A 23,131-nucleotide genomic window follows, 5' to 3' on the forward strand; every position below is an offset into this window, starting at 1 on the left:
GGTCCCATTCCTGGTCCGTCTGAAGTCATACGTCAGGTGCCCACGTCCTTTAACCTCTTTCTCTAAGTGAGCTCTTCCAGATACACTGCCAAGATGAGGGTCAAGGACTGCTTATAAGTTCTTAGCTACCCTTCGGCCAGAAACAGGCCCTGAGACAATTATTGGGTTATTAATCTAAAATGACTGAATACAGGCATTTCTGGCCTTGCCAGGGCTGGGCTCCTGAGTGCCTTTGTGGTCAATGAGGACAGGAAGGGAAGCCTTTCAGCCAGACAGAGGCTTTAGGCTTTAGGCTTTTTTTCCTCTAGCCTGGCTTGGTTCTATCAAGATCTCTTACCTTTTGGGTGTTACCTAGCCTGGGCTCCTTCTGTGGCAGCAATTGGTGTAATCAATGCTGCTTCCCCAGAGATTTACCATTCATTCATTCATTCATTCATTCATGCAAAGATAGGGAATAGTTTGAACAGTATCCTGCCTTTATAGAGATTATGGTTTGGTGGGACAGCTGGACATTAATCAAATAATCATTCAAATAAATGTAAAGTTACAACTGTGATAAGTACTACAAAGGAGAGGCATTTGAAATACGATGTGGAGACTTCTAGAGAATCCCATGGACTATGTTAACAATTTTTGTCTTTATCATAAAAGCAATGGGTAATTGTTGAAGACTTTTTCCCAGGCAGGTGACACAATCAGATTTGCTTCAGAAACATCACTCTGGCTCCAATATGGGGAATGAATTAGAGGTGGACAACAGAGTTGCCAGAATAAAATACAGATGCCTAGTTACACTCAAATTTTGGATATATAATGAATACTTGTTTAGTATAAATGTGTCCCAATATACTATACAATACTTATACTAAAAATTATTGTTGTCCAGTTGGTGTGGCTCAGTGGTGAGTGTTGAACTATGAACCAGGAGGCCATGGTTGGAATACATGCCTGGGTTGTGAGCTCGGTCCTTGGTGGGGAGGCATGCAGGAGGCAGCTGATCAATGATTCTCTCTTATCACTGATGTTTCTATCTCTCTCTCCCTTCCCCTTCCTCCCTGAAATCAATAAAAATATATAAAATATATAAAAAATTGTTTTCTTATCCTAATATATAAAAAGCCAGGGGCTTTCATGACCAAAACAACTGGATGGACAACCAAACAGCAGGTTGCATGGGGCAACCAGGCTGGCAGGGGGGCAGTTAAGGGTGATCAGACTGACAGGCAAGTGAGCAGTTAGGAGCCAGCAGTCCTGGATTGTGAGAGGGATGTCTGACTGCCGGTTTAGGCCCGATCCCTAATATCGGGCCTAAACCGGCAGTCAGATATCCCCCAAGGAGTCCCAGATTGGAGAGGGTGCAGGCTGGCCTGAGGGGGCCTCTAGTATAAGTATAATTTTAAAGAGTAAGTATATATCAAATATAGCTTGGGATATACTTATACTAAAAAATTATTTTTTGTTTATTTGAAATTCAAATTTAAGTGGACATCTTGTATTTAAAAAAATATTTTTATTGATTTCATAGAGGAAGGGAGAGGGAGAGAGTGATAGAAACATCAATGATGAGAGAGAATCATCGATTGACTGCCTCCTGTATGCCCCCCACTGGGAACTGAGCCTGCAACTTGGGCATATGCCCCAACCCGGAATCAAACCATGAACTCCTGGTTCATAAGTCAATGCTCAGCCACTGAGTCACACCCAACCTGGCTGGACATCTTGTATTTTCATTTGTTAGATCTAACAACTCTAAGCAAGAGAAGCTATGGGGATACCAGTTCTTGCTGTAGTTGAAGGCTCTTTAGACTAGGAAACTAGAGGTGGAAATAGAGAGAAGTGGATAAAGAAGAAATACCCTTGGTGAGTCCAAGTCTGTTATTCCAAGGCCATCTGGAAGACAGAGTCTATCAGCTTCCCTCCTGCTCTGAAACCTTAATTTCCATGCACACACCATTTAAAGGCATGTGGTTATGGGTATGATTAACACATCATAGCAGTCTCAGTGCAGGCCTGTGCTGGGTCAGAACCTGTCCTAAATGTCCTATGTGATGTGTGCTGAAGCAGTGTGAGGAGCTCATCTTTCTAATTTTTTTCCCCCACAATAACTCATGTTTTAGCAAATGAAGCAGGAGAGTAAAGCAGTTAAAAAACAGGCTTTGCTGGGGGTTCAAATGCTCCAGCAATTATTATCTGGATCGTACTATCTTTGACTGAGATACTTAACTCCTCTTGGCTTTGCAGCATAACTTTCAAATTAATGTTAAAGTATATCAAGAGCCAGGCACACAAGAGATGCTTACTAAATGGTATGTGCTTCTAGAAATAAAACAATCCCTTGTTTCAGAAATCTGGCTCATCCTTCTTCTTCCTACACAACTTCACTCTGGTTTTGTCATTGTTCAGACCCTTCACTGACTTCCCATTGCCTTGTGCAACAGAGTCTCAACCTGCTGTTCTCTGATGAGCACTGTCACTATGTCCCCATCAGAACCTCATCCTCCAAAGAAACTAGGGCATTTAACCCTTCTTAAACCCAACTTGAACTTTCCTACCTTTTTTTTTTTTTGTCTGGAATATCTGCCAATATCTGTTCAAGCCTTATTAATGAAAAGTGTTTTTAAGGCCATGTTAATAGAAATATGGACAAGTAAGCTAAAGTATGTGAAGAAAGTAAAATATATGCCAATCACTAGGGAAATGACTAAACAAATTAGGATTCATGTCTACTGTGTAACCCTATCTAATAAAGAGAGAATATGCTAATTGACCCTAACACTGTCACAAAGGTGGTGGCACCCACAGCCAGTAAGGAGGGAATGTGCTAATTGATTGCCCGTCCCTCAGAGATGGCAGCGCCCACAGCCACAAGATGGCCAGCAGGGGAGAACAGTTGGGGGTGACCAGGCCTGCAGGGGAGGGCAGTTAGGGGCAACCAGGCTGGTAGGGGAGGGCAGTTGGGGGTGACCAGGCCTGCAGGGGAGGGCAGTTAGGGACAACTGGGCTGGCAGGGGAGGGCAGTTGGAGGCAATTGGGCTGGCAGGGGAGCAGTTAGGTGTTGATCAGGCTGGCAGGGAGTAGTTAGGGGGTGATCAGGCTGGCAGGCAGAAGCGGTTAGGGGCAATCAGGCAGGCAGGCAAGCGGTTGGGAACCAGCAGTCCTGGATTGTGAGAGGGATGTCCGACTGCCAGTTTAGGTCTGATCCCAGAGGAAGGCAGGGGAGGGCAGTGCACTGGGCCTCTAGTATTATATATTCATTAAGGTAGCTCTACATGAACTGATCTGGAAAGATATATATCTGTGAACTATTGCTAATTATAGAAAATGTGAAATATAATCACAGTTTAGAACAAAATTTAGTCATAAATGTATTTCTGAAAGAGTCAGAATAAAACATACTCAAATTGCTAATAGAGATTGCTTCGGGAGAGGATTGGGTTGGAAGAGAAAGGAAACATAACATTTAGTTAACATACTTCTATGGTTTGTTTACTATGACTGTTTTAATTTTATAACAGAAATTAAATCAAAATGCATAGAAAATTTATTAGAAGAAATGAACTTTGGTTATGTTTCAGTTGTTAAATAAGGGTGGTTCTTTATATCGCCCAACTTATCATAATTTTATTAAAGAACAAAATGATAACAAAAGAGGGTTACCTTTCTGTTAAAGTCCAATAGAGATACTGCTCCCTCTATGTAACTTTCTTCTGATTTCTCAACTGGATGTGCTGTCTCCTTCCTTTGAACCCTCAAAGCATTTTGCATGTCTTTTGTGGCTTTTATCTCCGTCTATCTTATATGTATTCTGTACGTGTTTTACTGCCTGTCTAGATTTAAGCAACTTGAGGATATCACTAGAGAGAAGAAGACCAGCTTTCAAGTCAGAAGATCTGGATGTTGGCTCTTGTTCTAATTATCTATTGCAGCATGACGAATTAGCCCGAACTTAGTAACTTAAAACATACTCATTTTACTCTATCTTATAAGTTTTTGGTCAGAAACTTGAGCAGAGCTGGGTTGGGGGATTCTTCTGCTCCCTGTGGTGTTGACTGAGGTCACTTGGTGGTATTTGCCTTGGGGTTGAGCTGGACAGGAGGGTCCTATAAGGCTTCCTTCACATGCCTGATGCTTGGCGGGCAGCCGAGATGCTGAGCTCAGCCTAGTTCTTTCCCTTCCTGAGTTCTCTCAGCACCTTTCCGCAGACTTCCTCCAGGTGGCCAAGGGCTTTGAGAGGCTAAGGCAGAGCTGCCCATCTTCCTAAAAGGTGAAAATGGCATAGTGTCACTTCTGCTGCACTGGTCAAGCAGCTACAGAGCCCATCAGGCTTAAGAGGGTGGGAACAGAGATGCCACCCTTTGAAAGGAGAATTTGTGTAAAAAACTTGTGGCCATCATTAATTCATCACACTATGTCTCAGTGATTATAACTGTAAGTTAGAAAGATCAAAAGTTATAATGCATGCAAAAGCATTCTGTGCATTATAAAAAGCTATATGGACTATGAATATTAATGATTATCTTGGCACTAATCTATGCCTTACTCAAGGCAGATACTTATTAGATGTTTACTACTTTGAGAGCAGACTCATTTATCAAATAGTTCCTAAGAGGAACAAAGTGTTGCTATGTGATCACGTAGGGGCATAGTGTAGTTGTGGAGTAGACTTTGGATTAGGTTGACATGAGTTAAATCCAAGCTGTCACCCAGCAACTGTCTGTGTGACCTTTGCTGACTCATCTCACCTTTCTGAGCCTTAATTTTCTCATTATAATATGAGACTAGTATTGTCTGTCTAACTGGGTTGCTATGTGCATTGAAACTAATTTATATAAAATGCTTTAGGATGGTGACTGTCACATAGTAGGTTTTGCATTTCTCTGATGGTGCTATAACAAAGTCATATAGAAAGTTTGGACTCATTGCTCATTCCTTTACATTGGTCACCTCTACTCACACAAATAATTAGAGGGAGTCCAGAGCCTATGCCCTTGTGAAACCAACAGGGAAAGGGAAGGACCCTACTTCTTGTTTCTCCCAGTCTCCTCTGTCCCCAGAGTGGTCCCCTCCAGAGATCTGGACCCTGTGCAGCTTTGGTTGGTAAGTCACTCTTCTCTGAATGTTGTTTATGGCCTCCTTTCAGACCTATGACTTTGCCTTTCATAGATGTATGAGATCAAAACAGAAGGCTGCATTGCAAAGAAGTTCAATGAGATTCTGCAGAAGCTGAGCTCACCCCTGAAGCCCAGAGTTCCAGAGCATAGTAACAACAGGATGAAAAACCTATCCTACCCATTCTCCAGGGAGAAAATGTACCTGTGAGTAATAGAACTTCAGGGGTAGGGATGTGAGGGAGGATGGGCAAGAAAATCAAACACCACTCAGTCATAGAGAGAATGTCCCATGCCTGGGAGAGGGGGGAGGAAGCATACTCTCCTGGTGAAATATTTTCTGCATCTCCTTCTGTAAGTGAGATTATCACAAATAACTCCTGAATTTACATTGAATTTATATCCTGGATATTTGTCCAGTGGCTTTGGGGGAAGCCCAACATTTCAGTCACTTTGCATGATGGATGGAGAATCAGGGAGCAGACAATTATGAACTTGGGACTCAGATACCTGTTTACATTCTGTGGGGAAACCATTCTGCTCAGTTCCCAGTCTGATAGGATTTTAACTTCTGTGATGAATCAGTGAGAAGGTGGATGAAGCTTTTGGATTTCTGTATTTTCAGCTGCCTATTCATAAATGTATTGACTCTGTAGACACCTGCTCCCCACACCCAACCCTGGGTGAGGGAATAACAGCTCTTCACAGGGATGGCCATTTGGAAAAACTTTGAATGGGGAAGAAATGGTTGGAAAGTGGCAGATGCAACAGCCCAGCATTTGTTCTGTTTTAGGGGCTAGTGAGAAAACAAGACTATTGTGTGACTTTTGCTGCTGATAAGATAAGAGAATCGAGCAAGAGAGGGAAAGGAAGGGGCATGAAAAGGCAGAAAAGATATGAGGACCTGTCTCTTTTGAGGAGATGTTATTTATGGGAGCTGTCTTTCTGCTGGCTATTGGATAGTATATCCTACCCATCTTTGCCATATTCGATAATGATTCAATACACATATATATGCTGTTCTTTTGCATATGGTACCTCATTGAATTTCCTCCTCAATGGTTCTGATATTAATTCTGGTCACCAATTCCAATGTGTGTGTGGGTTTTTCCAGATGACCAAGAAATTTTCCAACACTAGCTGGATGTCTTACAATTGAACCCAATTCTGATACTATCTACCTGGAGATAGTATCAGATTTCCCAGGTTGACAGCTCAGTCCTACAAGACCCCACCCCACTTCTGATGCCAATTACAAGTTCAGGTTGTTACCTGTGCTTCTAACTGACTAACTATAAATCAAAGGTTCCCATGTCCCCCTCTGTGGTTTCGATTAATTTGCGAGAGAAGCTCACAAACCTCAGGAAAACAGTTTACTCACTAGATTGCCAGGTTATTACAAAAGATAGAAATCAACAATCAGATGGTGAGATCCCAAACAAAGGAATTTTTGCCTTTGTGTTGGAACCTGCCAAGTGGTGTGTGGGAGAACTCTGGTCTTCCCACCTGGGAGCTCTCTGAAACCCTTCCTTTTGGGTTTTTATGGAGGCTTCATTATATAAGCATGGTTAATTAACTCATTGATCTTTGATGACTGATTCAACCTCTAGCTCCTCCCCCCTCCCAGGAAATCAGGGGGTGGTACTGAAAGCTCCCACTCTCTATTCATGTTGGTTCCCTTAGAAACCAGCCTCCTTCCTAAGGTGCTTTCCAAAAGTCACCTCATTGTGGTAGGAAGGGCTTATTATGAATAACAAACACCCATTTCACCTTTATGGCTCTGAGGTGATTTCAAGAACTGAGGACAGAGACAAAATTTTATGACAAAAGATGCTCTGAATGCTCTGATTGCTCTGCGCAGAAAATTCCAAGGTTTTGGGAGCAACGAGCCAGGATCAGTGATGAAGACCAAACTATGTATTTATTATAAATCACAATATTACAACCTCTTGTGAAGTGGCCATCCACATGTACCCCTTTATTATAGAGAGGAAATCAAGGTCCAGGTTCTCTCCAAGATTATACAGCCGTAAGGGGCTGACCTGGAACTGGCATGCTGACTCCTGGCCTGCTGTCCTTTTTGTGCTCTGTGTTTCTTCTGTGCTTCCCCTTCCCTGGGCCTTCCTTCATGCCAGCCCTGGCATTGAACTGCCCCTCTCACACAGCCCCATTCATTCATCTTCTGTGATCCTTCAAGTCCAGTTCCTAAACACCATGTTCTTGAAGAATTCTCTGATCTTTCCAACCAGAATATGGGCTCCATCCTCAGACTTCTCACAGCAATGGTCTACATATTATCATGTCTATTTTGCATCAGTTGTTTGGAAACATACCTACCCCAGTGTCTGGGCTCGTGGGGGCTGGGAGCATGTCTCATGCATCTGTGTGTCCTCTGGCACAGTGTCTCAAGCACAGTAACTCTACACAGCTGGGATTTTTATTTTTTGAGTGAAAGGTCAATATTTGAAGGTTAGAACAGATACAGGCCTTGGTAATTAGGACTCTGGTATCTAACTAATATGATATAGTGACAACATTAAATGACTCTGAAAAACAAAGAGTTATAATTCCAACACCCTGAAACTATACTCTTTTTGCTTTGTGTGCTTATACTCTCTTTGTCCACACACAGGAATCCTTTTAACATTCCTTTATTTTTAAAACTTTATAGTATAATATTTTTCAATGATAGTCTGAAAATTTTCTATTTATAAAGTTTCAGTAATCATAATTTTCAATGGCTACATGATAATTTATCATATAGATTTTGGAATTGGCATCGTATCTCCACAACCTTATTGAAAATAACTTTGTGATGAACATTTTTATCTATGAAACTTGTTTCTTCTGTTAAACTTATTTTCTCTGTGATAAATCTCTATGATAAGTTTTCAGAATCACTGAAAAAGAGTATAAACGTGAGTTTGTGTGAGTGTGTGTGTCTCTTACACATCTTGCTATGGTGCTTTTTAAAAGTTTGCTCTGGGCCCGGTGAAATGGTCTCAGGACAAGGTTACTGAAATGAGTTGACCTTCTGCTTTCTTGGTATCTCCAGGTACAACATCCAGGATAAGGACACCTTCTTTGACAATGCCACCCGTAGTCGAATTGTGAGTAAGCAGGCTTACCAAGTGCTCAACCAGGTGTGGTGGGCCCAAGAAAGGGTGGGGGAAGACCAAGTACCCAGTTTGGCAGGACATCCTCTTGCCCTTCCTGCTACCTCCCATTGTCATTTGCTTAGAGTTGTCTAGCAACTGAGAGAAATGTGCAGATGCTTTCTAATCCCAGTAGCAAAAGAGAGTGGACTAACAGTTGTCTGAGGGGAGGGAATTAGGGGGTTGGGTGAAAAAGGTGAAGAGGTTAAATAAAAACAAACAAACAACCAAACAACAAAAAACCCAACTCATAGATACACACAACAGTGTGATGATTACCAGAGAGGGAAAGGGAGATGGGGGAGGTATAAGAGGGTAAAGGGAGGATAAATGGTAATAGAAGGATAATTGACTTGGGGTGGTGAACACACAATACAATATACAGATGATGTGTTATAGAATTGTACACCTGAAATCTATATGATTTTATTAACCAATATCTCCTGAATAAATTCAATAAAAAAGCAGAAAATTGTCCTCACTCAGGGTTAAGTGGAGTGTTTTCTCATTACAGTTCTCCACTTATACCCTTCTTGGAATCACAAAAACAGGGACTCTCAGAGCTGGTGGAGACTTTCAGGTAGTCAGGGGGCCCCCTTGTTTTACAGTTGAGGAAACTGAGGCCCTGAGAAGCAATGAGTTGAAAAAAATTCAAACAGATCATTAGTGTACAAATGAGAACTCATGGCTGGGCCACTGTGCTTCTTTCTTTCACCCCCAAGGAAGCCCTTGCATTCCTGTCACAGGGAATGTAAGAACTCACCAGTTTGTCCAAGAATAAAATTACCAACTCATTCGATAGAAAGCCAAAATTCATGACTATACTGTTCTTCTACAGTCTTTTTGCATGAAAAAAAGTGAAGTCAAGCTTTTGAATTTTGTAGGATGATGGATTCCAGTGAAAATCTGCATATGGCCTGTGCCCCTGTGGCCCCAATCTGAGTTGTAGGGTGATCGGTTTACTCACTGATCAGTTTATTCTCTACCCATTTAGAGAACATTCAGCTTACGAACAGAGGAGGGAAAGAGGGGCCCAAGGAATGCTGGACTCGTACTCATGCCACAGAGGAAACGATGGCGGTGTGTTTCCATTGGTCCCTAAGAAAGAACTTACGTTTCAACAGAAGGAGGAATAAGGGTTAGATACTCAGCAAAACTTTCAAGTCAATAGGGTGATAAGGATAAAAAAAAAGAGGTGACCAGAGGAAGCTTCAGCACATTTCCAAGGCATGCTAAAAACATGGCCATGACTCTTTGCAGGATGGGCAAGAAAATACTTCAGGTCCCTTACCCTAGTGTCTTAGGAAGGTTTAAAATGGACATATGTGCCCTGGCTGGTGTGGCCCAGTTGGTTGGGCATCATCCCCTGCACCAAATGGTTGCTGGTTCGATTCCTGATCAGGGCACATGCTTGGGAAATGGGCTTGATCCCTTCTCACATTGATGTTTCTCCCTTTTCTCTTCCTTTCTCTCTAAAAATCAAGAAACCATTTTTTTAAAAAGTAAAAAATAAGCATATGATTTCTTTCATCTTTTTATGGAAAAAACCATAAACTTCCCATTTTTTTGGTTGATGCTCTTAGAAGCCACTTAAATCTCCCTGAGGCTTGGATCTCAAGTCTTTGAGGGAATTACAGGGTGTTGTGGAGATTACCCGATAATTGCAAAGTGCTTGTAAAATAATACAATGCCATATAAATGCTATTCTTAATTATTATTGCTGTTGAATTGCTGTACTGTATTTTAAATGAATTAAACATTCCTGGGCTCCATTCTGCTAGAAGTTATTTATTTACTGCTCCCTCTAGGTCTGTGGCTGGAATGTGGGAGTGTGAATGGTGATGGAATAACACATTTTCCATTCATCTCTTCTAGAAACTTCTTCCTTCCCATCCTGCCCTTTTGCCAGTCCACCCTACACTGTGAGAAAAGAAAGAGCCTTGATTTTTGTCTTGTGGTCTACTCTGCCCTGGGGACCTCACCTACATCTATAAATGTCTTCTCTGTGCTTCTTTTTTGTGGGCATCTGAGTAGCCCAGCTATTTATCCCAGAGCAAACTTCCTTGCTGGGCATCTTTTCATAGCCTGGCACAGGCTTGGAACACACTGAAGGGTAGTGATTGGCCAGCAGGTTTACCCTGGCCATCTGTGTCCCTGTTTTCCCTGCTGGGGGTACACTCAGCACCCCTATCTCCCATGAGAGAGACTCCCCTGCCAGTCCCTAGTCCAGGGTTTGTTGGTCCATTTAGACATGCAGTAGTCACTGAGCAGGCAGCCCGCTGGGTGTCCAGGATGTGCTCAGAGGCATGGAGTTTTGAGAAAGTGTCTGATATGCTTTGGTTGGGAAGGCAAGCTGAGGACTCAGGAGAAAAACAGGAATCATAGTACTAATGGTCAACACATAGGTGGCCCTTTTCAAGTTTACAAAACGCGAAAATGGTTCCTCAAAGCAGCTGTGACATAGCTTTACTACAGAGGAGGCAATGAACCCTCACGGAGCTGCTCAGGACCCCTCTGCTAGGAACCAGGATTAGAACCGGATTTGTCTGCCTCCCTGTGCTGTGCTGACGCCCAGCATAGCACTAATCAGGGCTGGTGGAGAGGAAGGACATCCTCCTCCTGGTCTTTCTTCCCCAAGGCAGACAGGACATCCTGTGCACCACCAGGCGCCTCCTCCCGATTCCTCCAGAGGGCGCTATGGGTCCAGTCTCCCTGATGTCTTTTCCTTGCCTCCTGTAACTGAACTTATAGCCTTTCCTTTCTTAAAAAAATTTTCAGGGTGGGGCGAAGGGTGTGTGTGTGTGTGTGTGTGTGTGTGTGTGTGTGTGTGTGTGTGTTGATTCTTTGTTTCCTCAAAGCACTCAAGTTTGAGTGGGTTTGACAGCAGTCCATGAGCTTGGCACATGCTTGGCTTCCCCCTCCCTGGAAACAGGTCTAGCCGCCCAGTCCCTGCGGGCCCCCCACATGTGGTGACGCACGCGGTCAAGGCCCTCACAGCCCTGCTCTCATCCGTTTTAGGTGCATGAGATCCTGAAGCGCACAGCCTGTTCCCGAGCCAACAACACAATGGGTAAGGACCCCTTGCCCCACCCATAGACATAATGCTGATGGGGTGCTGAGGGGGCCATAGCTGTCCTTTCAACAGCTCGCTTGGTGGGCAGCAAAGAACAAGACAAACAAATGCCCCACACAGAGGGGAGGAGGCTGCTTTCACTTAGGCTGGGAAACCCCGCCTTGCCCTCCAGGAGCAGGGGAGGGGGCACCCCATTTCTAGGAGGGCTGGGGCTGCTCCCCAGACTGCTATAACCTCTCCCAGATCTTCATTCCAGAATAAAGGCATCTAATAGTCCTTCAGCCCAACCCCTCACTTTATGAGTGACAAAACTTACCCCCAGAGAGGGTGAATGACTTGTGTAAGGCCACACATTAGTCTGAGTGTGCCACTTCTAAGTTTGGCATTCTTGTCACCAATTTGGCTAAATCTGTTTGCCTTGCGGTTTGTTTTTTAAATTTGAGGGTATTGGTCTTTGAAGCAGGAACCTCAGCACTTGGGAACTTGTAGTATAATGCGAGCAGTCCAGATGCTGATGGATTACATAGAAACACATAATAGCCAGGGTAAAAATGTGAGCTTACGCACAAGCACGTGTGCTTCCCCCAGAAATCACTGCAGGTTGAACTCTCTTTCCAAAGGTGCTACCATCATCTGAATGGCGTTTGAAACCTTTGAGAGAATTTCTTTCAGAATATACTCTGTGGTGACATGTCTTTGGTTTTTGAGGCGGCTTCAAATTGAAAAGAGTCCAAAGTTATTTAGAGGCAAGTCTAGTGCATAATGTAGGCAGTGAAGTTGAAGAATTATAATAGTGATGACAGCAGTAATAGCTATTATTGGAGAGGTTATCATGGGCCTCATAGCTGCCTCAGTACCAAGGGAACAGCACTGAAGAGGGAATCAGAGCAGGCTTTGTACAGTGATAGCACATCCAGGATAGTGCAGACCCTCTCAAGGGGCACTTATGTATGACTCTGTTTGCTTTGATGTGCTCATCTTGCTACAAAATTCCGAATCACACTCCAAGTTTTAAAAATCAAATCTTCTGTGTAATGTTATTTGTCTGGAGCATGGTGCTTATAAGGAAAGGATGTGAGTGGGCATATAATTAATTAGTCCAGTTCAATTCCATGGAATGAACTGAAGCCCTCATTTTGAGCAGCCAATTGGTTATAAAGACAACCAGAGGAGTCAAGAGATCTTAGGAAGTATTTTGTATTTTCTCATAGCCTCCATCAAAGTTCTTGAATTTATCCTCGCTGCTTGACCGGTTCACTCCTCAACCCCATTAATTTCCCTTTTATCCTTTCACACCCTCCCTAATTTGACCCAAACTGCTCCCTTTGATATCATAGGTGACTTCTTACTTCCCACATTTCATGGCCTTTTTCTTAGTCTTCATCTTCCTTAACTTCCTACATCTTTCCAAGCCTTCTTTACAGAACCTCCATCTTCTGAGAGTTGATATCCAGGAAGGGGCTGCTGATCTACTACCTGCTGTTGTTCTGCTTCTACTACTGGACCACCCTTTCTTTGGTTCCTCTCCCTTCTCCCACATTTTGGATGTTGTCTCCATGTTTCTTTGGCCTCCTCTCTCTCTCTCTCCTCTCTCTGTAAAGATGATTTGTAACAGTATATTATCTATCATTTCCTGTTTCAGTTCCAGCCCGCATTTCCAACTGCTTGATTGATACCTCCACTGAGATGTTCACCAGAACCTTAAAATCAATATATCTAATATTCTATTTCTATCTCATTCCCTCTCTCTCCTTTGCCCTCTCTCACCAGTACTTTTCTTCCTGTTAATGTGACTATTACCCTCTCTCCTTTTGCTCATGTTGTTCCCTTTGCATGAATGTCCTTCCCCCGGTCTCATTCCTGCCCACCCCCAGACCAAACATCATTGTCCAACGAGTTCTCTTTAATACCCCCTTTTTTTCAACTCTCCTATAAAACTGAATCTCTTTCTTGCAGGTTATCTGTGTCCATGGCTTAGACACGGAAGATATTCCTTAAGATGTGTCTGAATCATCTTTCATGCTCCAATGCACTTAGCTGTCTGCCTTGTACATTCTGCTCCGTTAATGTGGTTTAATGAATTAATTAAACATAACTATCCTGCTAGTTTCATAGCAGTAGCTGTCGAGTTCCTGACTTTCCCTGTCCATATATAAGTGACTTAACTTCTCTGCAACTCAGGTTCCTTTTATGTCCAGTGGGGATAATAATATCTATTTGAAGGGTTTTTGTAAAGATTAAATAAGAAACTGTTAGTTTGTCTCATAAACTGGGAAGTCCCTAAGAACTAAAGTTTATTTTGAGAAACAGTCTCCAGAGTGCTGAAAGGTCATTAGAGACCCTCTGCTTTAACACTGAATTTTTTCCTTTGAGGATCTGAGGTCTTGGTTGTGTTTGTTGTTGTTTGTTTTTTTATGTCCCAAAGCCAAACATCTTAAGGATTTTGTTGTTGTTGAGTAATTTTCAAAAATTTCTTTTTTTTTTAACATTCAGAAAACATTTCTTGAGCACCTGCTATGTGTCAAATGATGTTATAGAAACTAAGAGACGCCAAGGTGAATTTTACCTAATTTCTACTCTCGAGAGGCTCTTAGTTTAGCCATGCAGACAGACATATAAACTGACAGTTATGAGATAATCTGGCAGGTACAATAATAGAGACATGTTCAGAGTGCAAAGGGAACATAGAGGAGGAAGCAATTACTTCCACATCTGTGCCTAAATATCAATGTAAATTTTCTAGTATTAGTTTTATAGCCCGAGAGAAAGCAGGCATCTCAGTAATTCTCATCTCCAATTACAAATAGGTACAAAGAGGATAAATATTCACTGGGTCATACACTGAGTTACTGTCAGAATTGGGTCTGGAACTTGGATGTCCTTGCTCCACCCCTATTTTTCCTACCTTTGGGATTCTATGAATTGCAAGTGGAGTTAGTTTGGGTCTTTAAAGTCGGTTACTTATAGAAATAATAGTTATCTAGCCGCCAACTTATAGACTCTTGAATTGGAAGGGATAGCCTACCTCCTTTTGACATATGATGAACCTGAGATCCTAAGGCACCAATGCACTTTTGCTAGAACCTTGGGAGAGAAACATGAAGAAGTGAGTTTAAGTTCTATCACCACTAAATTCTGTTAGATTGTGGCAGACTATATTGTGTCCATTAACCTCAGTTTTCCTTCACTTATAAAATGATGAAAAATGAAGAAAAGCAGAGATTAACAGATATTATAAAGTATCTTCCTTAGGGTCATTTAATATATTTTACAGTAAGTCTTAAATAAGCAACTCACTATACTGTAAATTTTAAAAACCTATTATGATTTCTGTGCTTTAAGCATGGGCATTATGAAAATTTAGTTATGAATTATTTTCTATCTAGATTCTCAGAAGTAAATATCCAACTATACATTCAATATCTTCATGAAGTTGTCCTGAAAGAATCTGAACTACAGTGTGAACCAAAAGGACCATACAGATTTCCCTTTGGGGGACAACACAGTTCCTACCCATGTAACCCAAAATTTCAATAAACATTAGCTCTCAATTTCTCAAGCCAGAAATTATAACTAAGTGCTGTTGAGTTGACTGACCTCTCAAACATCTCTACAATTGGTACAATTTTTCTCTTCACAACCATTATCCTGGTCTATATGAGCTGTATTATTTTTTACCTGAATTACTTTTCCAACCACTAAAACATCTTCTTATCCCCAGTTTTGTGTATTTTAACCCATTCTATAAAATGTAGCCTGTTTTTAAAAGGCAGATTTCATTATATCACTGGCCTGCTTGAAATAGTAAAATAGATCCACATTTCTCTTAGATAAAATGCAAACTCCTTAATAGTTACATATTGTTATGGACTTGATATTTGTTGCCCTGCCCCAAATTCATACATTAAATCCTAACTCCCTTTCCCTCAAATAAGTAAAGTCTGGTAGTTGCACAGTAGCTACTGGTGATTTATTAGCTTTGTAACAAGGGACATATGACTGAACTTCTCTGCTTCCCAGCAATGGAGAACCCTGAAGGCCAGTTTTCACCTTGTTTGACTTCTGCTTAGGATAATCAAGTCTTTTCTAAGCTTCTTGGTCAACTTAAACAATCTTACTTAGAAGATTAGGAAGAATGAAAAATATGATAACAGGGTGAGGCCTCAAGATAATATGGGCCTTTGAGCCATGGGGTGAATTTTGTTTTATTGATCTTCTCTCTGGTTGGGTAGAGAAGCACAAATGGCATAGAATTGACTTAGACCCTCCAAAGGATGATTACTTCATACAAAGAAGAAAAAAAGGAGGACAGGACAGTACTTAGAACTGTTGTCCAAGGTATTTTGTTGATCCTTCACCCTTGGCATTAACTTTTATGAGATCATTACTTCTGTGACTAATGTACAAAGCCTTATTCCCTTTCCTACTATACAAGATTACAGTGGAAATTAAAAGATGGGAAAGATAATAAAGATTAGAATTAGAAGATGGAAAAAAGTACTAAAGGTAATAGTAATTCAGAAATACTCTCTCTTTTTTTAGTATTATTACTTCTTTTCTTTGTGGAAAATGCATTATTTTGAATGACTGCTTTTGCAAAGCATTAAGCTGTATACAAGTTGTATGTATTGCATTATTTATTTTCCTGTTCTGTTCCATAAAATTTCTGAGGTGGCTTACAAGAAAAACAATAAAACAGCATAATATAAATAATAAATTAAACAATAAGAAACAGGAAAAGCACAAATTAAAATGGAATGTCAAAACTAGGAGAAAAAAATAGACTACAAATATTTAAACCATAAGGCCCTCTAGTTTCTGCAGTTGGGCTGCAAATTTGACCTTGAGCCAAAGTGAAAGGGGAATATGGTTAGTGGTTTAGTTCTTGATGTTCTCAGCAACATCTTTTTGTATAGACAAATTTCTAAATCTCTCATACTGGTCTCTCTTTTCTTATGTATAACTAGAGGCCCAGTGCACAAAATTTGTGCAGGGTAGGTTCCCTAGGTCTGGCCAGCGATCAGGGCTGATCTGTGGGGCAACTGGTGGAGTGATGGGGGGCTCCTGCTGGCACACACCTTGGCTGGCCTGGGCCTGTGGGCTGGGGGCAGCTCCTGCATTGAGCATCTACCCCCTAGTGGTCAGTGGACGTCATAGCGACTGATTGTTCTGATATTCGGTCAGTTTGCATATTAGGCTTTTATTATATAGGATAGGTCAGCATATATTCCCTGTATAAATGCATAGTAACCCTTTCTGAATGATTCAGGAGCATTACTAAGAACATACTTCTTTTTTATTTTTTAATGTTTCTTCAAGGGTTGCTTGCACCACACTCTTTGATTTCTTGAATTTTTGACTCAGGTTAGCTTCCTTTCTGAGTTTTGTTATTTCAGTTTTGCTTTTCTGTTTGGGAGACAGAAAAACAAGCTGGTTAGAATTTTAGGTAAAGAGAGAGTGAAGGAGGGTCTGAAGGATTCTGCTGTGGTTAAAGTACATTAACATAACATTAGGGAACAGGTTTTATGAGCTCTAGATACTTTTTTTTTTCCTGAGCTCTCTGTTGTGGGAGCTGAGATAACCAGATAAGAGGTGTCTGTACAAATAAGGTATAACTGTAACCAATATATAAGGACCAAATAATAAGGACCCTTTGCACATGTGTAGCTGTATGCTTTCAAAACACTTTTACTCTCATTATTTCCTGTACACTACCATGCAAAATAGGTTCAACAGATGTTAACTCATTTCACCATAGAGGGATTACCTTGGTTAGAGATTCAGAGCCAGATTTAGAACTTAGGTTCCTTAGCTTGTCTTCATAGCTCTTTAATCAATTAATAAATGAATAAAGTTATTGGGAAAGGTTTCCCAGAAAGGTGGAAGCTGAGGTCTGCCCAATGTTAGATTCATTTATTCATTCAAAAATTTTTTTATTGAGTACCTACTATGTGTCATTCAGATTCTAGAACTAGGGGAATAGAGTAGGGAATCAAACAAACACAACAGACACCAATCCCTGCCTTTATGGGGTGGGCTTACTTTTGAATTAACATTTGAGGACAAGAGGAAATAAACCACGTGGTTGTCTGGCAAGAGAGATACATACAAAGAAAGCAAATAATAAAGCGGCATGATGGGAGCCACTCCAGAGAATCAGAAACAAATGACACACTCAAATCAGGAAAATTTAGGTTGGGAATAGTAATAGAGAGGCCATTTACAAAGGTGTGGATAGGGAATCTCTCTCTCTTATTTACCCCTGGAAGGGAAGGATTATGGACCAATGCACATATGATGTTCAGAGATTAAATATATTTGTGAGTTTTGGTTTTGCATGGTGGCAGTAGCATGTGAGCCATCACAGACGTGGCCCAACCCCATGATGCCTCCTTAATCATTACATAAGGCCAGCTTTCAGAGTCTGGGAGTTTACCCCATCATGGAAAGCCTTTAAAGTACACTTGACCATGGAAAGAAACCCAAACCCCCGTGATCACGTCAGAGGATGGACACCTTTCCTGTTCCTTCATGTGGAAGTCATTGTTGCCTTTTCATGGACAGAGAATTGCAGATTGATAGAGCTACATTTTCACAGACACTTTGGTGTCAGAGCATTTACACGAATATGCTTTGGGCATCTCCCCTCCCCACTCAGGAGACGATGTCTTAATTATTTTGACTAAAGCCAGACCATGTTGTGTGCTGTAAACATCTGGTTTATCATTCATGCAGCTGAACTGGTTTATATTTTGTTAGAAGAAAAGACTTTGGATTAAAGGCATTTAAGTAATTAAACACATGTCAAGACAATTTGGTGATGGGTAAATATAGTCTCTGCTCAGTGCACTGTCTGGGGGCTCTGGTTTAGATTTACGTCCGGCTGGAGTGCATGGATGAAAGCAGCATGCCGGGTGGATTGGGCCCTGTTCTGGGGGGATCAAAACCAAATGGGTTTTCAGGAGTTCAGCACCGTTCCTCTAAGAACCTGTCCTGATGGAGCAGTTTCCTTTGAGTTTGGCCTGGAAGGACTAGAGCTTAGTCCCTGTCACCCAGAGCCACTTGCAGATTTAATAAGACTCTCTCTGGGAGGCAGACCATAAACTGTGTTTTGATTGATCCTTTGTGTCCAGGAAACCAGAGATGTTTCGGAAGCTAAATGCTAGGCCTCAGGTTTGTGTTATGAGTGTGTGTTTTCAGGTACCAGTCTTGGGCCCGAGCCCGCTCTGCTCTGTCCCTTGGTCCTGACCCCATGGATGCAGAGGACCTATCTGGCTGGATCAGGCTGTGCAGAGCTGTGGTTAGTACTGAGCAAAGAGGAAGCACAAACCTTGTCCTTTGGGAGTTACAGTTCTAACAGCAATAGGTATGAAGTACCTGGTGATTTGATGGGACTTAGAGATTAGGGAGGGTGTCCCTAGTGAGCTGTACTTGGAGCCAAGATACTGCTCTTCTCTGTGGGTAGAGGGAACACCCTCCATGCTTTCTCCCTCTCCCAGGCCCCATGTCTGGGAGTAATGGGAAAAGAGGTTGGGCATCTCTCTCCCTGGGTCTAGAACAGAGAGGAAGGACTATAGACGTGATCCTGAAGAAGAAAGCTGTGCCATTATGGCCACATGGATGGAACCAATTAACCCATTTTTGCTGAGAAGAAAGGAAAAAAAATGAGAATTTCAATTTTCAAAGCAGAGACTCTTTTTTTAAAAAATGTTTGATTATTTTCTTCTTCTTTTAGACCAATTTTCATGCTTGTTTGGGGGTAGAATCTTGGTTTCTGAAGTCTGTGGGTGACCCAAGAGGCCAAAACAATTCCCATTCTTGGGTGAAGTTGTGGATGCACAGTGACTTTGCGATTTGCCTCTGCCCCCCATTCCTCTTTCTTTTATGTCCTATTCCCTCCCTCTGCTCAGCAGCCAGTGATTGGGATTGCCCATAGGACACCATCTGAAAAAGAGGAGGTCTATAGCCATGGGAGACAGAGACACATTCCATGACTGCATGTGGGGGCTCTAGTTATCTGGGTTAGGATCACATGAATCATATTGGCTCCAAGGCAAAGAACCATTTGTTGGGCTTCCTCTCTTAGGAAGTGGACTAATGAATTGGAGTTTAAAGTTTCTTCATCAGCATAGATTGCCAAAGAAAACTGAAATAGTGAGGAAGGTGGGTGCCTGTGATAAATGGAAAGTCACTGAGATAAGTTTAGCCATAGGGTGGTTATTTGTAACAACCATTATTCTTTCTGTGTTCCCAGCAGGGAACTCGGTGCTATAAATAAGAGGCAAAGGTGAAAGGGGAGTGCTCTCTGATTTCAGGTACCTTGTAGACCTTTGAGGGACAGAAAAAAATTTTGCACACACAAAATTCCACAAGTGAAGCAAGCTGCCTGCTTTAGGCATGTATTGGAAAGGAAACTTTATTTGAGATGGGGGTGGGGTGCACAGCTTTCGACCTCCAATGATTTGAAATCTTTCTGAGGATCTGGCAGTAGGACCCAGGAGTTCAGGTTGTCAGCCTAATTCTCTCAGACACTCAGCTACTGTGCTCAGCAAAGCTGAGAATTAGCAGAAGAGTTCAACACCTGTTTAACTTTCCCCATGTAGTTTTGAGACTGTCTTCAGGGTGTATACTGCTGCCATGGCAACCATGGGGTGTGGGGCAGGGGGTAGACAGGGAGAGGGGAGGAGAGATTGGGTGGGGTAGTGCGTAGGGTGTGGTCTAGTTGAAGACCTACCCGCCTGTGATGCTTCAGCCTCTATCCATGTTGACAGCCCTTGTGTAGCTTTGAACTACCCCACCCCCTCCCGACGTGGGACTCCTCCCCTTGATTATTGTAGGGTGGCTTCACATTGCTGTGGTTATGGCTCTTGAACTGATTAATGATGCTCAGAGTGAAATTGTAGTCTTGCAAGTAGGACAAATCTGCAGCTCATTGAGCCTTGGGGCACCCCTCCCCCAACTCCCCTTACCCACCCTCTGATCCCCCTACTCCCCAGAGTTATTTCTGATGTTTTATGTTCATGCCAAGGAGGAAACTCAAAATCAGTAAAGGACTGGTCCTTTGGTAATGCCGCTGCATTAAACACAGCTCTCAACTCATAGGAAAATGGCCACTTCTGCCTGAGTGCCCCCTGTGGCCTCTGTTCCCACTGGGCCCATGGCTGGTCTTTCTGGCATCCAGTATCCTAGAACTGAGGGAATAGGCACAAGATTTGAGGAAGGGGAGGCTGACAGAGGAGAGAGGATTGTTTAAGAGCCTTGCGATTTCTGGGCTTGTAGGTGGGGCATTGGGTAGAAATGGAAGGTGAAAAATCATGAATTTTAATGAGTAACTGTTGTTTGGATTTGTTATCCAAATCTGTCCTTTATTCAGAGCCCTGAATATGCAGATTACTTAAGGGTTGAGATAACATATGTGTTTCCCTCCAAAACCAATTTTCTCCTCATCTCACTCCCTCTCTAATCTCTTTGGAAAGAATGATTCAGGGCAGAAAGTGCATTTGAGACGAGGGAAATCACTGTGTAGCAGAGATTCCCACACGCCCCATGATTAAGTGTGCCTCCCAGCATGGCAGGATCCTTGGTGCTGGAATTGGTGAGAATAATCCCTCCCATCTGAGTCAGGCAGAACATGTAGACCACTTCATAGCCGCTGAATAAAATCATGAATGAAACAATAACCATGCCTCAATGCTGAACACAAGTTTTTCTGTTGTGAGCATATTAGAGCTAAAGGGACAGAGGCCATTGATTCACTGAACATATATTTCATAGGCTTGCTATCGGTTGGTGGTGTTGAGATTAATAAATGAATGCCTTGTGTGGCTTTTCAAACTTTTTGGTCTCAGAGACCCTTTATACTTTTAAATCATTGAGAGTGCCCAAAGGGCTTTTGTTTAGGTGGGTTATATTGATTAATATTTATTGCATTAAAAGTTAAAACTGAAAAACTTTTAAAGCACTTGAACATGCAAACATACATTCCATCAGCTGTCATGGGATGATGTCATCACATGTCACAAAACTGCACTGAATACTCATGAGAGAATAGGGATGAAAAAGAAAATAATACCTTAGTACTATTATAAAAAATAGTTTTGACCTTATGAACCCACTGAAAATGTCATGGGGACTCCCAGGGTTCCCCTGATCATACTTTGAGAACTACTGCCCTGCATGCCCCTACCTGAGGCAGCTCATGGTCCACAGATCAGCCATGGACAGGAATAACCACCAGTCTGTGCAGGAACAGAGCGAGTTCAGATAAAGTGCTATGGGACATATTTTTATTGATCATAATTACAGTAATTTATATAGTCATCCCTATGCTATCATTGAACATAGATATTCTCAACTGATGTTGGTGGGCATGGAGGGGGTGGTGGAGGAGAGTTATTGAGAGTTATTGGACTGGAGAGATCTGAATACGTGAGGACAGGAAGCATGTGAAGTTTGAGAGAGCCCGTCTGGTATCAAAACATAACTTTGTATTTGGGAAATGAAAAAATATTGCTCTTACACTAAGAACTAAAGCTTGATAAAAACGCATATAGATTGGGAGGCCACAGAGGAGGGTACAGTGATTCTCAGCTGAGAGGTGGGTTAGGTCTTAATATGTGTCAAAAGAAACTCTTGCCCTAGAGTTATTATTTTCATCTTCCTTTCTTCCATAGGTATTAACTTTCTGATAGCAAACAATATCTATGAGGCAGCCTACCCTCTTCATGATGTAAGTACCATTTCTGTCGGCACACTCCCTGCAGGCCTAAAAAACTTGAAAACCACAGGCAACACAGTGGGCGGATATATGCGAGGCGAGGCAGGAATGAATCATGACATTAAAATACTTTGGCTGATTCTGGGCAGCTCATGACTGACCATAAGCCCCAGTTTGATTTTTGCCAGTTGTCTGTCCAGTTATTTCCCCAAAGGCAGAATGAACTGGTTTTATTTGAGCTTTCCCTACACTCCCTGCCTTTGTTTTTTGGGAAAGTGTGAGAAGGCAGAGATGGCCTGCAAGTGGTCAAAGGGAGGAGATGTTGGAAGTGGGTGGATGGCAGTGGAAGGAAAGCCTATGGCTTGGATAATACACAACCTAGACCATCAGGTCCTTAAATAATTGAAAGTGATATTTGTATATGATAGTTTTGTGTGGATGTGAAATTCCTCGACCTTAATATGCAAATATATACTAAGTGTCATATTTTTATTTTATTTTAACATTTTTGAAGGAAATATCTCAAAATTATTTATACTATTGTTGGGTTAAGTAAAGAAAACAGATTGTAATCAAACCTTTACTTGACTGGAAGTAATGTTATAAACATCCCATAATACAATGCAATGACATTCTTCAAGTTGACTCATGAAGAACTTAACTGGCCCATGAATGAAATGCCTCCACGGCTGCACTATTCATTTGGTTGGTGACTTCTTTAGCACCTGTCACAGAGTCTTGCCGAGGTGGGGATCCCTGAATGCCTGAAGGAATTTCCCAGATGACAGTCTTCTTCTTACTGACATCTTTATGATGGGCATATATGAGGTTAGGTTCATTCAGTTATGGGCAGGGGTGAGCAGAACGTGGTATTGGGTAGTTTCATGTGATATGCCCATTTGCAGACACAAGCTGTGCCATTGCATCTGATATGAGGAGGCACAGGCTGACCTCTGGAGCATCTGAGGGGAGTATCTGTCTGAGAAGTTGTCCATAGGAAATATTGCAAAGGTTGATGATTTAAGAAAGTGGGAGGAACATTAGTTCCTTACCATATCATGTTTTTGACCTTCCTCAA

The 23,131-nt window shown here is 42.0% G+C and overlaps 1 protein-coding gene across 2 annotated transcripts in view; it reads left to right on the forward strand.

Annotated features, from left to right (window-relative positions):
- ANO2 (anoctamin 2) overlaps positions 1-23,131 on the forward strand; it is a gene marked incomplete at both ends in the record, with an annotated part of 294,774 nt that overhangs the window by 77,915 nt on the left and 193,728 nt on the right. For both annotated transcript variants that reach the window (XM_081084448.1, XM_081084447.1), the window contains 4 exons: positions 5,164-5,315; positions 8,164-8,218; positions 11,282-11,333; positions 22,010-22,065. In XM_081084448.1, coding sequence (XP_080940574.1) covers positions 5,164-5,315; positions 8,164-8,218; positions 11,282-11,333; positions 22,010-22,065 — 315 coding nt within the window. The remainder of the gene's footprint in view (positions 1-5,163; positions 5,316-8,163; positions 8,219-11,281; positions 11,334-22,009; positions 22,066-23,131) is intronic.

The sequence above is a fragment of the Myotis nattereri genome, assembly GCF_964212035.1.
Source record: "Myotis nattereri genome assembly, chromosome: 2".
Classification (NCBI taxonomy): domain Eukaryota; kingdom Metazoa; phylum Chordata; class Mammalia; order Chiroptera; family Vespertilionidae; genus Myotis; species Myotis nattereri.